The 18,032-nt window shown below is 36.3% G+C and overlaps 1 protein-coding gene across 3 annotated transcripts in view; it reads left to right on the top strand.

Moving 5' to 3' along the window:
- LOC306872830 (vang-like protein 1) overlaps window positions 1-18,032 on the top strand; it is an 88,954-nt gene that overhangs the window by 54,604 nt on the left and 16,318 nt on the right. For 2 of the 3 annotated variants that reach the window (XM_079421696.1, XM_079421695.1), the window contains exons 4-5: window positions 10,061-10,492; window positions 11,493-11,668. In XM_079421696.1, the coding sequence (XP_079277822.1) occupies window positions 10,061-10,492; window positions 11,493-11,668 (608 nt within the window). Of the gene's footprint in view, window positions 1-5,863; window positions 6,192-10,060; window positions 10,493-11,492; window positions 11,669-18,032 lie in introns of those variants that run through there. The other variant, XM_079421697.1, reaches the window with a different exon arrangement.

Raw genomic sequence — 18,032 nt, 5'->3', positions numbered from 1 at the left:
TGGCTTCACTCTTGTATGATTTCACATTAGTCTCTTCAGACCTTATATCTGTGCATGACCACATATAAGAATTATTTATTGATTTTATTTATTCTGTTGACTAATAACTCGATATATCAAATCAGTGTTAGGTTAATGGAGAAACATAAGACAAAAAAGGTTGGCATACAAAACATTGGCATACTGATGATGTAGTTTGGCCTACTTTTGTTGCTTCTTGCTCTCAGAACACTATGATTGTCATACTTGAGTCACAAAAAATTAGACCTGACTCCGACTTTAATTTAAATGTGACACAACAGGCAAACTGCTCACTGTTTTTGTTGTTGTTTTTGTTGTTTTTTAGCCAGTGAAATATCGTTAGTTTCATATAATGTTGAAAAAGATGTACCCTTAATTTCACCAAGTTGAGTGCTCACTAAAAACTGACCCACTTACAGATCTATATTTTAAGTTATGGCTGTCTCAATATCAAATTTTTGCTACAAAATTATCATGATTTTTTATGATTTTTTATTTTTTTTGGCCAGTGAATCACACTCAGAAAAGTGCGTCTCTCTCTTTCATCTGTCATGCCTTCCAACTAGATTTTGTGTGGCACTAGTATCTACACATTGCATCATCTTCTTTTTCTGCTTTATGGCAGAGGACAATCAGCTTTAAGGTGCAAATCCACCATCTACTATGTTGGACTGTCAACCAGTCAATTCCGCATGGTGCTAAACCATAAAACATTCACCTCTGATTACCCAAACACACCCACTCTCTCTCATTTTTCTTTTCTTTCCCGCTTCCTCTTTGACCTACTTGGCTGCAATGTTTTAATGGTCAAGTTTTGATGTTTGACTAGTGCCAAGAGAATCAGATTCTGTAATATTAATGTGTAGAGCTGTTGTTCCTAGAGCCTTTAAGGCACAACACAAGATTATTTTTAGCTGTCCTCCATAAATTTAAGAATTGGACTTCTCAGTACACTTTAAACTGGTCCTTTATGTGAATATATATTTTTGGAACAAAGATCCTATTACAGTACATTTAAATAAAAAACTGTTGTGGTTGCCAGAAATTCACCTATTTGAATAAGACGTATTTCCTTTGTAACCTAATTTGTTAAGCAAGCCTCCAGACAAAAAAATCCATTTAGGAGCGCCAAATCATTTTTTTTAGGTGGCACAGAATAATAATAATTTTTTTTAACACTTTAAAATTTTAGTCATACTGTCATGTGTTTGTCTCATCTTTTCTTGACTCTATCAGCATTTTAATCCATCTTGTAGATGTCCTGGGAGCTAAGGTTCTCTTAAAGTGGGAACTAAATGTATTTTCCAACTTGAGAACTACAGTATATAGGCTACAGTCACAAAGAATTGTTTGTTACACAGAATCTTTGCCCATATCACAGACCATAACTATGTCAGCATAGGCCACTGAGTGTAGTTTGAGCTCCTCCTCAGTGCATCCTATAAATGTTGTCACACATCTTGCACACATCCAGTCTGATTTTCTTTATTAGTAACATGCAATTTATGTTTAATTTGATCTCTATAGCTCCTTGCATTGTTTCTTTTTATGTAGACAACAGGTAAGTAAAAATATGCAATATAGTACATAAATTTAGCAAAATGCACCTCTTTATGTCTATTCTGTGGTAAATGTATTGTTCAAGCTGTTCATTCATTGTTCATTTTGTACCATAGTAGTAAAGAGAAAGATATGATGGGTTCATGTGCCGCTTGAAATGACGCACTAAAGTGGTCGCTCATGCCACATTAAAGAGGGCCAAAACGTATTTATTGTTGAAATTTTATGAATTCAGCAGAATTTTAAAGCTGATACTTTGTTTATTAAAATGCAACAGAGCAAAAAGCTTATTGCGATGAGGCTATTGAACGGCAAGTGCGCAACAAATAATAAGTTCACCCATTATCAGAAAAGAGTAAAGATCTTGATAACAATAATTCATAGTACCGATTACGAGAATAGTTAACGATATTGCCAATATCCACAGAGCTGACGGCTTTACTTGTTGTAGTTTGTTCAAGTTGTGCACCAAGTAGACACTGCTTTTCTTTACTTTTACTTTGCTCGTCTCCGTCATTTTCAATCTCTCTCATGCTGCACAACTCAAGCTGCTGTTAGCAGGTGAGTCATCAACGCTGGCATTCGGCAGAGATGAGGACTATGATGCACATCATCTCAGTTAATTACGTTAAGTCCACGCAAATGAAACCCAAATAAACACATGACTGACAATACATGACAAATTCATTGTTTCCAGCAATTGTAATTCACATATAAATACAATTTATATGTACACACTTCATATGATAGATTTCTCTGTGTGAAGAAATGCTAATACATTTTATTAAGTATAGATAAGTACAGAAAATGCACAATAGTGAAACCAATCTAGAATTAAACGTATGATTCTTAACTCAATTAAGAATAAAACTGATTATATTTGTCCCAAAATTCATTGTTTTACAAGGGAAATAAAACATGAGGTGAAATATGTTTATATTATGTGTACTTGTGAGTTTTGCCTCTTTTCAAATTTAGAACAATCCTCCAATGATCATGCAGTATGATTAAAACAATTAAACTTAAAGTGCACCCTAGTAAAGTGGAGGGAATTTTGAAGGCAAATTTGAAATAAACAAATGCTTGTTACTGTTGAATTTTGATGTTAAATGTGTGTGCTATAAAATATTATTCCGTGTTAAATGTAAACAGTTAACATTATCTTGACGGATAGGGGAGGCAGAAGGCAATGGTGATGGCTCTCTCCTTAATAAGAATGTGAGCACAATAAGCAACTTAGGACTCCTGCCTTTACTTGTGTTAAGGCCAAATCACATTGCAGCGACAGACGCCAACCAATGTGGAGGAACAATAAGTTATAATACTTCACTTCTCAGGCATTCCACGACACATCAGGTGACAGTTCAACATGTTCAATCGGCAAAAACAGACACTGACAGGGGTAACAAACTAATGTGACCAAACCCAACAAAATGTCTTTTGCTCTCTGTCAGTGTGTTGTAAATTGGCCTTTACAGAAGGGTAAGTACAGTCAGTAAGCAGTATCTGTATTGTTTTTAAATAACTATATTCATATAGTTTGCAGTACATTACAGCAGTACAGTATAGTATGGAAATGTTCTGTATGCGTAGAATACTCAAATTACAATTTGCTGAAATGTGCAGACAGTACAGCATAGCATGGAATATGTAGAACCCATATCCCACAGTGCAGTACACCCAACTTCCCCTCGTGCCCCTGGGGAGATGAGAATTATGCCTCCCTTGGTAAATGGTGTTCCATCCTGTGTTCCTGCAGACATTGAATGCGTGCAGATATCATTTACCCTCTCTTAAGTCCTCCATTCATTCACTCCCCACTGACTGCTCTCTTCACTTTCAATTCATCACCAAATGAATTATTACAAGAGCTTGAATCACTGTGACTTCAATGGATGACTGTCTGTGGCTGGGAAAAAGCCCCTGTAGGCTGAAAGTCTTATTGGCTATGAGTACAGTGTGTGAGTTGCATGTAGTATTTTTAATCTTTACACTGTTTCCTAACCAGATGATTCTAGCAACAAGCAATTTGTCTATCATCTATACAATGAGAAGCGTGTGTGGACGGGCTCTCTCCAGAAGCGCACTGCACTTCCATCAAAATCGATAAGTTTATAATTCAGAAATATTAAACCTTTTAACATTATTAAAGGTTGTGGTTGATTTGTGGTTTAATTTTTTTAACTTAAGTTAGTGTGTAATGTTACTGTTTGAGCTTAAACAATATCTGCAAAGTTTCGATGCTGAAAGTTTAGTGCAAACAGAGATATTGTCTTTTAAAATTATGGCAGTTTAATGCAGTTATGGCTGGTAGGGACTACAACAAGTGTCTTCCCGGGTTGGTGATATGACAAACCCTGAAATTTGCATAAACCCCGCCCCGGGAACATGCAACAAAGGGGGCGAGGCCGTGTTGCACTGCTTTAGAGAAGAGGAAGAGGAGTTGTTGCCATGCTGTCAAAACTAGGGATGCACCAGTGGCACTTTAGAGCTTGCACAGCAGGCGTATAACACCTTTTAACAGGGCATCCTTTTAAAGAACTGTATAGCTGTACTGTACACATTTTTATAACTCGCTTTGGATTCACCAGCAATGCATGTCGTGCCTTTGTATGTTTGGACTGGAGCACGTTGGGCTTGTTATATAGAGATTGCTGCTTAAAGGCGAGGGTTACTTCTGGAACAAGAGAAAAGAATTCTGATACAGTAGCACCTTCTGCATTTTTGTCTTTCAGCTTTGTCTTACTGCACAGTGGAACAGTCAAAGCACAAAGACAACTAGTGATTTCAATGCCCACAATAGGCAGGGAATCCGAGATAGGAATAAGAAAATGGGTACGGGTCGACAGTAAAGTCTACAATACTGCCAGTGCATACAGTCGCTAACACACCCATATGAAAAACACACAAAGTGGCACAGTTGGCGCCTATCATAGAAAGGCAAAGAACGATGGCAGCACCAGCATATATAGCATGTATAGAGCTTTCTGCTTATCATGTGAATGAGTGAGGGACTGTGCATATCAAGAGAATGAGTGAGTGACCAGAGGTTTTTGTGTTCTGCTCTGACACAGGGGACTGCTTATATCATATGAACGAGTGAGCAGCCAAAGCTTTTTGTGCTCTGTATATGGCAGATTACTTCCCTGAGGCAATGGGCTGGTTAAACACATGAATGTGTTTTGTATACATGAGTTTGCAGCCTTTTTTTTAGTAAACATGGACGTTAACTCTAATTAAAAAGGCTTATTTCTGCTACTGTAGACTCATTACAGTCTCATATCATGTAAAAAACAAATGTTTAAATTTTAAACAAAAAACTGCAAACTGGGTGCTTAATGCAAATGTAATTTCAGACACATTTCAGACATTTACGTCCTTATGATCAGCCATGATTCATAAAAATGCCAGTACGGATGTGCCTACTTTATCAGAGTCACCTTGAAGTCATGCATTTTCGGAAGTGATGTCAGCTTCATTGATTATAAAGATTTGTTTTCCGTATATAATCCATTCATAATTTGAAAGAAGTTTTATTTCTCACGCTACTAAATACCTACTGCAAAGTTTCCGGAGTGACAACTGTTTTAAAATGCAAGACTGACATCGTGATAACCATTAGCAATGAACAAGGCAAATAAAAAAAATCTGTCACAACAGATCTGTGCATTATTTCTGTGTGTGAAAGTGCAAGTGTAATAGACCAGTCACTTGTTCTGTTACTTGTAATGTAATTTATTCTATTACTTTAATTTGATTTTTTTTAACGCAATGTTTACATAATTGAACAATATTTGAAAGCTACGTACTAATACCTAAACATTTTGTAAATATGTAATATTGTTTGTGAATTTTTTTTTTTTAATCTATAATTTTTTAGGTGTTTTTTTAGTGTATAAATAAAAGACATTCAAATGTCAAGTCTCTCTCACTCACACACATATCCTTTCTCATTCAAGCCTGCAGACTAAAACAGTATGAAATATTAGTAATATGATATGTGTGAGAAATAAAATGACTTGGAAGAAATTTAAAGGAACATAACAGACAACAGTAAGTGATGAACAGAGAGATATAGAGATGTTGTCTAAACATCAACAAGACTTGCAAGCAATATTTTCTAAGAGAGAGAGTTGAATGTAACTCGAAGTACTACAACAGGCGTCTACACCCCCCCCTAATTGGTCGATTATGTTGTTTGCCATCTCTCCCTGGTGAGAGGAATTGTTTATTTAATGGCCTGATGACCTCCCTCCTCCTCCTTCCTTGCTTCTCTTTCCTCTCCTTGGATATCACATGTGACATACCCTCCCTCATCTCTTGGACTCTTCCAAAGCCTTTTATTTAACCTCAGCACGTGGGCATGAAACAGCTTAGATTTCATGACGGGTAATTTTTTGCAATAAGACAAAAGCAAGACAGTGAGCAGTGACCGGATTCCGAGTGGAGTGATTGCTTTACTTGCTGCCTCAGAGGGAAAAACCACAATTGCAAATATAAGTTCCATTGTAATGGCAGAACCGGGGCAGGCTGAGATCAGTATGGAAGAACTGGCATTAGACAGTGAACCTTCAGAACAGCACAGATCACTGCCTGCACAACCTCGTCAGGTAGGACAACTATTGAATTCTAGCTCTTTAATCTCAGAAGAAATGAAAGTATCCTGTCCAGGTGCCTGCTATGAAATCTCTCGACTGCTTGAGGTTTGCCAACAATTCTTGTTACTTTTATAAGTGTAAGTCACTGTTGAATGTGTATTTTTTCGACATGACCCTGACGTCAGGTAACCTACGGTGTTAGATAATATTATAAAGTTACAAGGTAGTGAAATGCACATTTATTGGGATCCAATAGAATGTTGTGGGTTAGGACAAGCACAAATGTCAGAACACTATAGGATATTGCGTCTCTGAAACTGTCGGGAAAAAAGCTTAAAGTTATGGAGGACTTATGTGTTAGCCAAAGGAGAAAAAAAAGCTTTGCAATATGTAATGGTATTGCCTTGAATCATTTGACTCATGCATGTCAAAATTCACAATGGGTGAATTTTGTGTGGAAACAGACTGTCCTTATTTTTCTTCTTTTTGTGCTATATATAAGTCAATATCTTTCCATCTGAGAGCATCTACATTCTCTCTCTCTCCCTCTCTCTCTCTCCCTCTCTTATGCCTCTAAAGTGCACCTCTGGATAAAGCTTTAAACAAAAAGCCCAATCAAATTGAGGTTCATCACATCCCTTGTGTAAGCCTGATGTTATTCTGTATATATAGTGCTTAGAGCATCTGTACACGTCAGAACTGCAGGGCAGTAATAGGGTCAGTGCTACAGTCAGACCTGTGTTACTATACAAGCGATTTATGTGTTTTTCTGTGAATGAGAAAACAATTCACAGCACAAGAATAAAACAAATTACAAATTATGAGATCAAGTAGTGTGTATTTTTTCAATATTGTAAAATTAGAATAGAACATATATTGAATAAAAATAATAAATTAAAAACAATAATCTTGCAGATTTTTTTGTAGAAAAGGTACATCATCTCTCTCTAACAAGAGTGACTGAAATTTAATAATTGTGAGTTCCAAACTAATAAATACAAAATTACGAAATATAAACAACTCAATTACTCGGATATCAACATTTTCTTTCATGTCCCAATCAATATGAACCTGAAGTGACATTTGAATGAGTGACTGAATAATGACCTATGAGTGCACAGTTTTAGCTCTAATAGGACCTTTGTATGTTTGATCACAGTTTGGAGTTTGATACAAATAGGGTGTCCTACATCCACGTATTGAGATTGCTGATGACTGTGGTTGTAGTGAAACTGAGAATTAGTCACTAACAGAGTCAAACGGTGTCATTGCCCCTACTCTGTTCTTTTATTTTTATTTGTACAATCCTGCACATCGTAAGTGAAAATGTGTCGTTCCTCCCAGAGGAGAACCTGCAATGTATAAAGAATAAAAACAATTTGTCCTGGCTCTATATGAAATATATTACTATTAAAAAGAACCACATCTTCTATGGGCCTTCACCCACCAAAAAAAACTTCTATAAATTCAGCAATCCATGCTGACAATATCAGACTTGCAAATGTAGATTTTATATACAGTACTATATAGTATTTATATACTACAGTATATCTAGTATATATATTATATACTGTATCTCTCCTTAAAAGTCAACATTGATATTGAAATAAAACTGACTGTAAAAAAGGGTCTTTGAAAATCTTGGCCTGCAGGCCAAAACTAAAATATTGTTCTACAAAGCTTTAATGCTCTCAGTCCATATGCTCCCAGTGGTCTAGTCAGGATACTCTGCAGGTCTTGTGGAAACCATGTTAATGTGTCTCTCAACCCCAGACGCACTAGTTTCCTCTCCAAGGGATCCAGTCATTTAATGCATGTCTTGTGTTACAGTACTCTAGTTATGGAATCCTGCTTTATACATCAACTCTATCTATTACCGAGTGCACTTATTCAATCCCACTAGGCATCTCAATAATGAGTATATAGCCAATGTACGCTCAACAGCTAGACACAAGGAAATACCCATGCACTGTGAGCGATGCACCAAATTAATTCCTGCATCTCTCGCCAAAAGATTTCGTCCACAGCACTTCCCAGTTTGTTGTCCTGGAAAACAGATCTGCCATAGTGTCCCTCAGGGATCTGTCTTGTGCTTTTTAGTATTTTTATGCTTCCTCTAGGAATAATTGTTTAGAAATATGATTTAAGGTATCACTTTTATGCTGATGATACCTACGTTTACATCAGCTCATCAAATTTATATCAGGCTATTGAATGCGCTTCCTTGTACTGTTATATGCTCCCTTACACATCTTTTTAAAATAGTTAAGATCTGTAATAGATAATTCATTTAATGATTATAGAAAAATATTAAAGCTAAATTGATTAGCTGTTCAATAGGATGTTGACTTATTGTTTGTTTTTACTGTATTATACTCTGTTATCCTGTTACTCACCTATGCATTCTACAAAACCTTAAATAAAGTCCTTTTAATTGGTTAACAGTCATCTGTCTGCTGCCTTACCTGACAGTAATGGATTTTCCATCACATCCATCCATTCTCAAAACCTCTCGTCCTGCATAGTCACAGATGATGAATTTTATATCATTAATTCTGAATTACATAGCTCTCCTCAGACTAATTAAACCAACATGGTAATTTAAGATCTCTCAGTCTGAGCATATTTGAATACACAGACAACCATTCTTAGTTTCCCTTGCACTCTGCTATCACTTTAGCCTGAGGCGCTGAATGCTTCAGTGACTCTTCCTGGGTTCAGCGTGTGCTGATGTGATCTCATAAATGTAGGCTGTTTATATTATACTCAGCGAGAAGGAAAAGTAAACAAAGCTATGATCCAGTAGCTAAGCTAGAACAAGATTCTGTTACATTTGTCAATGTTTTTGCATCTAGAAGCAGTTTGATAATAGTGCTTTTCTTTTTTTTTTCATTTGATGATATCTTTTAAATGTCAAAGAATGCAGCAAATAAAAAGTTATAGTACAATTAATCAAATTTAAATCCCAAAATGAACTAGTATCCGTTAATACTGAAGCACAAAAAGACTGCTACATACATCTGAAGCATTTTGTGTGTCTCAGTATCAAGCATGTGTGATGCTCATCTGTCATCTCACTAAATGAGGGCATGAACACATGAACTTCATCTCCAGAGCTGCTCTGAGAGTCTTTTCACCAGCATTTCACCTTTCACTTGTGTAAATTATTGTCAGATACACACAAAAACTCAGGGGTGTGTTCTCCCAGATGGCCACCCTACAATTTAGCTCCAATACACTTGCTTGGAAGTTTTTGGTAATCCTGAAGATCACCGCTTCATCACTACTTATGTTGCATGAGTGCTTTACTATTGGCAGAACCAGTTCAATGGGTGTAAATATCGTGACCATGTTACTATGATTTTGGGAAACAGTCTTGACTAGTTAATTTCTCCAGCAGTGCATCACAGAGGTTTAAGCAGTGTGTTACGACATTGTACGGGATACACACCCCAGCTCAGTTTTGCAGTGCTCATAGTGCTTGAGCGTTTGGCTTCATGCACAGCTTAAAACTGACTAAAACAGACTATGTGATGGTTAAGGATTTCTGCAAAAACGAACTAAATCAATACATCAGTCTCTTCAACTTTTATAATGCCCCAGAGGTAGATTTTTATTAACTTAAATTTTTCCTTTATAAAGAGTATGTTAAAATGACTGGAAATGTTTTTTTTTTTGGGCAAATGTACCTAAAGTCCACAAGGCCAAAAGTGCCGATAGTTAAAAGAGGCTTCACATTGTTTATTAATCTCTCTCACTCTTATCTGTCACGTCCTATTGGTCTATTGGTTACCCTATGCACTAATGATGCTGAACTATGCACTAGACTTGAATCTAATCTCTCTCTATTTCCCCATGCCCTCATCTCTTTTTCTTTCCAGGATGATAACTGGGGTGAGACTACGACAGCGGTCACTGGCACCTCAGAACACTCTCTATCTCAGGAGGACATTGTTCGCATCAGCAAAGACCTCGACAACAGCGTGGGCCTGGACTGCAAACGTTATCTAAATGTGGCTCTGTCTGTCATCCTGGGACTCGTGGTTTTTCTGACTCCACTTGCCTTCCTTATCCTGCCTCACCTCCTCTGGCCTGATAGACTGAGAGCCTGTGGAACAGCCTGTGAAGGTCTCTTTATATCTGTGGCATTTAAACTGCTGATTTTATTGTTGGCAGTGTGGGCGCTATTCTTTAGGCCACCCAGGGCTGGTTTGCCAAGAATCTTCGTCTTTCGAGCCTTACTAGCCACATTAGTGCTACTGTTTGTGCTTTCCTATTGGTTGTTTTATGGAGTACGCATCCTGGACTCACAGGTGAGGCTAAAAGTGTGCCTACTTGCCTACTTATTCCAAAAAATAAAAATTCTGTAATCATTTACTCATCCTCCTGTCATTCAACCCTTTATGAAACCTTTATATTCTTCTGCACAACCAAAAGTAAGATATTTTGAAAAATGTTTTAATTCAGCTGTTTTGTCCATACAAAGTCAGTGGTGTCCAAGAAAATACTGTATTGACAAAATTTAATATTTCCTTATTTATTCCACATGCATACAAGTTTGGAATTACGTGTCAGTGAGTAAATGATGAGAATTTTCCATTTTGGGTAAACTTTTCAGTTTAAAACTGAAGTGTACATTGAAGTGTGCAGTTTCAAACTGTCTGAAAAGTGCTAATTATTAGTGTTGACCACACTAAATACAGACTAACCCTAACACTAACTTCGGAGTCATATTTGTGACTAAGTGTGGGTTGCAGTAATGAGGATTATGCTTAAATCTAGATTAAATCAAGGTTTGTCTCTACAATTATGCTGCTCCAAATTTAAGTTTGTTTAACATAAGGCAGACTTACATTTAAACTATAATTTTTAACCTGGTTTTAAATTGCACTTTAGATATCTTTAATCCTATTGCTCCATTACTTTAAACTTTGATATAAAAATTAGTCAGGGATGAACTTTAAATATAAGGAGATGAGGAGGTTTAAATAATAATAAAATCACATACAGTTAAAATATGTTGCTGACTAAACAAAGACAAGCAGTGTAGCTGCTTTTACATGTAAAAACTGAAGTGTACTTTTGGCTTAACTGCACCAACACTAAAACTATTAAGCTAACTAGCATGGCCAATTCTCTAAAAACATCTATGTGTGAGTAATAGTCCAAATGTCCTCTTCTTCTTTGTAACTTTAAAATATCAACATGTTAACATATCACAGAGAAACATTTGCAGTAATGTTATGTACCAGCTAATTCTCATATTACCCTACGTTATGTAACAGTCAGTGACAGTCTCTCTATCTGTTCCAGGATGAGGACTACCAAGGGATTGTGCAGTATGCGGTTTCACTAGTGGACGCTCTGCTCTTTATCCACTACCTGGCCATCGTGCTCCTGGAGCTCAGACAGTTACAGCCATTCTTCTCTCTCTGTGTCACACGCTCCACGGATGGAGCAACACAACACTATAACTTGGGTCAACTCAGGTTAGAACTCTGTCAACAAACTGCTAGATTTATGTAGTTATGCAAAATTAATTTTGAAATGTATTATGCAAAATGGTAATACAATATGTAAAATTGCTATGTATTTCTGTATTTAAATTTACATTTTCCCGAACATATGAAAATTCAATTATATGATTTACATTTTCTATTTCCTACACTAGTTTTAATATACAAATTAAAAACATATTTTAACGCTTTATACACTACCGGTCAAAAGTTTTTGAACAGTAAGATTTTTAAAGAATTCTCTTCTGCATTTATTTGATCCAAATACAGCAAAAGCAGTAATATTGTGAAATATTTTTACTATTTAAAATAACTGCTGTCTATTTGTATATATTTTAAAATGTCATTTATTCCTGTGATTTTTAGCATCATTACTCCAATACAAAAATGTTTTCTTGAAAAGCATATTAGAATGATTTCTTAAGGATCATGTATCACTGAAGTAATGATGCTGAAAATGTAGCTTTGATCATAGGAATAAATTCCTTTCTTCTATCCCATAATTGAGCACGTGTCACGTGACACCTAAGCGTCACGCATGCATCAAGATTTCTCATTGTTTACACTCCAATTGATGCATGTGACCATACAGAAAGTTCTGCTACTGCTGCTCTGCTTGCCCCAGATGACAGGCATAGCTGTCACAGAACATGCCACAGCCAAGGTGAAATAACCTAATATTAAAAATCACGGGCATCAATCGCGGTGGGTGTAAACAGTGAGAGATCTTGTGGCAGACACGTGACATTTAGGTGCCACGGAACACGCACTATATTACAGATTAAAAGAGAGGAATAAAATATAAGATAAGGTATATAGAATTATGCTATTTGCTTACCTGAATCACTCGGCTTGCAAACAGTGAGATATTGAGGCAGGCGCGACGCTTAGGTGCCTCGGGACGCATCTATTATGGATTAAAAGAGAAGAATTTAAAATATAAGGTATGGTGGCAAATAGGTAAATAAATGTAGAATTGCATCAATCGTAGTGTAGACAGTAAGAGATCTTGAGGCAGGTGAAAAACGTTTGGTTCATGGTAAATATTGACCTATTGTGCATCCTGTTGCCGAACCCTGCCTTGATGTAACGATTGACTTAAACTACATTTATCACGGGTATTTAATGAAAATGCAATTCAAACGTCTTAAAGGGATAGTTCACCCAAAAAATTTAAATTTGATGTTTATCTGCTTACCCCAAGGGCATCCAAGATGTAGGTGACATTGTTTCTTCGGTAGAACACAAACGAAGATTTTTGAAGATTGTTGCAGTCTGTCAGTCATATAATGTCAGTCAATGGGACTCACGGCTTTGAGAGAAAAAAAAAACATACACAGACAAAACCAAATTAAACCCTGCGGCTCGTGACGATACATTGAAGTCTAAAGACACAAAACGATCGGTCTGTGCAAGAAACTGAACAGTATTTATATCGCTTTTTTTACCTCTAATCCGCCACACGGTCCAACTGTCCTGAGTGCATTCACTCAAGAGCCGGCATGTGACGCATCATCATCTTCTTGTTTTACAGTGGATCGCAGACTTATAAATGCATTACCGCAACCTATCTCTCAAATGGACCATTGACACTCCTAATTGAGATTGTAGATAGAGTGTCAATGGTCCATTTGAGAGATAGGTGGCGGTGTCCTACCCGTAAGTCTAAATGCATTTAGGAGAAACAGCATTTTAAGAATAACTTTGGTACAGTTTTTGCTTGGACACATTAAACATATCTAATCAATTTGGGTAATACATTTTCGTTTTCATTTTGCTACTTATAAACCGTTAAAATATGTCTTTGATTTACATATTAAAACTAGTGTAGGAAATGGCAATTATATAAATATGTAAATTATATAATTGAATTTTCATTTAGCATCAAATGTTGCACATATATATGTATATATATATGTACATTTAAAGCTGCAGTCCGTTTGCCTCTTTGTCGCCATCTCTGTCTGAAAACCTGGAATTGCAGTTACTTGCGGAATTATCTTCCTTTCGTGGGGTTGTGTGTCGGCACGGTCCAGTGCGAATGTTTTGAGGTGAATGTGTGGCAGTCAGTCACCGCACCGGTGTGGATATTTACTGTACTTCACAATCACAGATTCTAGCCTACATCTTGGAATATATGACCCAAATAAGAATTTTCACCGTATATTGCCATCTGAACGTATATTGCAGTCTGCCACGTTTGTTCTGACCAACTGAGGAAAAAAGCATTTCAATAAATCTCGCTACCGATGGTGATTTACATCTAACGGTTAGCTCATATCACATCAAACCATGCAAATTATTATTATTATTGTTATACTTTATTCGCAAATTATTAATGTTAACAACATCAGCATTGCGTGACTGTGGGTATAGTGTGTATTAACGTGCAGAATTCAAGTCGCCATGCAGAAGTCTAATCTAATTGTCATGCCATTCGAATTTCATATTAAGAAATGTTTTTAACCCAAAAAGCAAATTATGCTCCCTTCAAACTGGTTTACTTTAAAATACAAATCTTGTGTAATCCCAGGCTATCTGTAATCAGAAGCACATTTAAAATTGAAATTTCATTTCATTCACATGTTTCATAAACACATAATCCTTTCTGGATTACAATCCACCATCAAAATGATACATTTAATTATTCCAGCTGCTGTGATGAAAGGCTATAATCGATGCCCCACCTGCAGGATCCTCACATGTGATAGCCTACTAGCTGGGACAACTTCTTTATGTTTATAGACGTGACGTAATGACACAGCAGCATGCTCGAATTTCCCGCGAAAACCTACCCGTACCACTCAAATTAGAAAACATTATTATAAGCTAATCGTTGTAAATCAGGCTAAAGTAAGGCGATAGTTTTGAACACTGGCAGGTTATGTACTTGCTCAAATATTGATTTCATTTTTTACCAAAAAAGTTACAGACTGCAGCTTTAAATACAGAAATACATTGCCATTTTACATATTGCACTTCATTTGTCATTTTGTATATTACATTTCAAAATTAATTTTGCTACCCATATACTTCCATAGATTTGGGTTTTAGAATATATTTTATTTTATTGCTTTTTGTGTGTGTGTGTGTGTGTGTGTTTCAGTTAGTCCTTTAAGACATGGCCACATGGCAATTTGTAAAATCAGACATAAGGACTGTTTTGAGAGAGCCCATGAAAGAGACAATGACCATAGAGAGCTCACTGCTGTGGGAGTATTTTGGAGTATTGTATACATGATGTCATCAAGCTCAGGCTAATATGAGAAGCGCAGACTAGTATGACCGAATAATCCTGACCAAATATTTCACATTCTTGGATTTTGTGGACATTTTAAACTAATGAAACCCATTACTATTTAGGAAAGAACATCATGCCAGCAGATTAACATTTAGGAAGATAATTAATAGATGTGTGTGTATGTGTATATATATATATACTGTATATATGTCCAGTATAAATTAACACAATAGGGTAGACAGTACATTTTACACTATTAGAGAAGTCTTAAAAATTTAGAAAAAGGGAGAAAACACCAGTGGCACAATTCCCGCAGTTCTTTTCTAAAAATTTCCCCCTTCAACTTAATGCTTTATTTTTGACTTGGCACGGAAGTTAATTCCAGAGTTTTTAAGTCTTGTCAGTACAAGCATTCGAAAGATTTTAATCTGTTCAAGCACAAAAGAGAACTCACACCCCAAGCTAGATTCAGTCATTGCTCCAGGTTGTTATGGCAGACACTCAAATGCCACTCGTTTCCATTGTATTCTCTCTCTATTATATCGTGGGGTCATTGAGGGTCAAAATATTTGAGAACAAGAATGTGCAGAAATTTGGGAAAAATCAAACTTATGTGCATTTCTGTGCAGCACAAAAGAAGATGAATGGTCTCAGTTGTATTCTCCATAATATGAAAGTCCATTGTATTAAACGATGATGCTTAATGTTCTTCAAAATATTTTGTTTTGTGAAAGAAATGCTTACATGTTTGGAACAACATGAGGTTGAGTATATGACAGAATTTTCATTTTTAGGGTTAACAGTTTATAATATTCCGAAACCATATGGACATGGTGGTGCATTTTATTTTCAATTAATTGTTGAAACATTTATTTTGTGCTTTGCATTTTCAGTTTTGTGTCTCCCTAATTTCTTTTCATATTCTCATCCTGTATTCCCCCTCCTTTTTCTTGTCTGCAAATATGATAGCTAATAATTTCCAACTCCAATATGCCAAATACACCAATCAGACAGATCCTTTCATATCCTTTCCTTTTCCCTCTAATGTTATTAAATTTAAAGCTCTTCCTTGTGTTTGTGTTTCTGTTCTGCTCTACTTTGTCACCATTATAAGAGCTGGCGCTCAGGCATCTGTCTCTTGTTAGGCGTCTGGCATGGATGCTGTCATGTTTTTATAATTACACACCCAATGGCTTGTTTATATTCATACTGACATCCTGAAAACATTGCAAACCTAGTCTCAGATCAGCTGCAAAAAATGTGATCCTAAAATATTATGTTTTTATAATTACACACCCAATGGCTTGTTGGCAGTGACAACCACCCTATAATTAAAAAATATCCACCCAGTGTGTTTTTTTAAACACACAGCTGTGTGTTTCTGTGAGCAGAGCTGTTTTTGACAAAGTAAAAGGGTGTTGTTTTACACTACCATTGAGAAATTTAGACCCTAAAGAATCTTATTAACTTGTGGAAAATGGGCATCCAATGACCCCTTTAATTTATACAAAATTTTATCTAATTATTGAACAAATCTGAGTCAACACTAAACTGACCACAGTCGAACATTGAAACTATTTTTCTTCCATTTTTTTAGAGCTGTTTAACAGCAGAATTTATCTCTGTTTGCATCATTGAATCATTATTGTCCTATTTATTCCTGTAAAGCTGCTTTGAAACAATCTGTATTATATAAAGCTCTATATAAATGGGTGAGTTTTCTTCTTCTGGTCTTATCCATGTGTAGCATCCAGAGGGCAGCAGTGGTTATCCTAGAGAACTACTACAAAGACTTCCCTGTCCATAACCCTGCGATGCTAACAGCTTCCAAGTCCCGCGCCGCTAAACACCTGGCAGGCCTTAAAGTCTGAAAACATTGCAAACCTAGTCTCAGATCAGCTGCAAAAAATGTGATCCTAAAACACTTAGCAAGTGCCAATGGCACAAAAACTTGTTTCTGAAAATAAGTAGGCCACCTCTCCCTTTTATTTTCTCTCCTTCTGAGTGTCTATTGTGTGGTGAGGTGTCTGCTCATCCTCAGGGTGGACAGAAGAGCATCTGTAGCATGCATGTAAATAGGAAGCACATGCCGTGATCAAGCACAAGCTCACTACAATCAGGTTAGCATGGCTTAACAAATCACACAAGCTTCTGGCTGAGGCATCTGGCCCCAATATAACTGTCGCCGTGTTGAGTGACCCAAGCACACTCATACTTAGCAGCTGGTGGAGTCTGTTATCCTGAGGCCAAGTGTGTCATTTTCTCTTCTGTCTGGGAGACATGAACAACACTGTATTACTATGTTTCCTTCTGGCATAAACCCAAAGCACACATGATTTCCAGTAAAGCAGCATTGCATTTGTGTAACGTCTACAGTTTGAAAAGTCTGTTTTGTTCGGCTAATTTTTCAGAATGACATATTAAACCCTTAGAGACCCACAGCAGCAAAACTCAAACACATATTACTGCACTCTAAAAACCATTGGGTTGAAAGTAACCCAATTTGGGTTGTTTTTCACCCCACAGATAAGTCAAAATTGGATGAACCCACCCTTTCATTTAACCCAAAAAAATGGGTTTATATATGCTATTCTTTTTTTAAATAGTAATACTAGCTTACTATACTATTACTATCTATCTATATACTATAATACTACTGCTACTAATACTATCTCATGCATAGGTTCATATTTCCAGATAAACTTAAATCCTGTAAACAAAATGTAGTAAAATACACTATATAACCACTGTGTTTACATGATTTACTTTATTTGGATGAATACAGTTCTTAATACAGCATATTTTATACAGCTTTTATTAAAAGGGTCATCCATCGGATGCAAAATTCACTTTTACATGTTGTTTGAACTGAAATGTGTCTTGTTGGCAGTGACAACCACCCTATAATTATAAAATATCCACCCAGTGTTTTTTTAAACACACAGCTGTGTGTTTCTGTGAGCAGAGCTGTTTTTGACAAGGTAAAAGGGTGTTGTTTTACACTACCATTGAGAAATTTAGACCCTAAAGAATCTTATTAACTTGTGGAAAATGGACATCCAATGACCCCTTTAATTTATACAAAATTTTATCTAA

The sequence above is a fragment of the Barbus barbus genome (assembly GCF_936440315.1).
Source record: "Barbus barbus genome assembly, chromosome: 7".
Lineage (NCBI taxonomy): Eukaryota > Metazoa > Chordata > Actinopteri > Cypriniformes > Cyprinidae > Barbus > Barbus barbus.
This window is presented reverse-complemented; position numbering and strand designations above follow the sequence as displayed.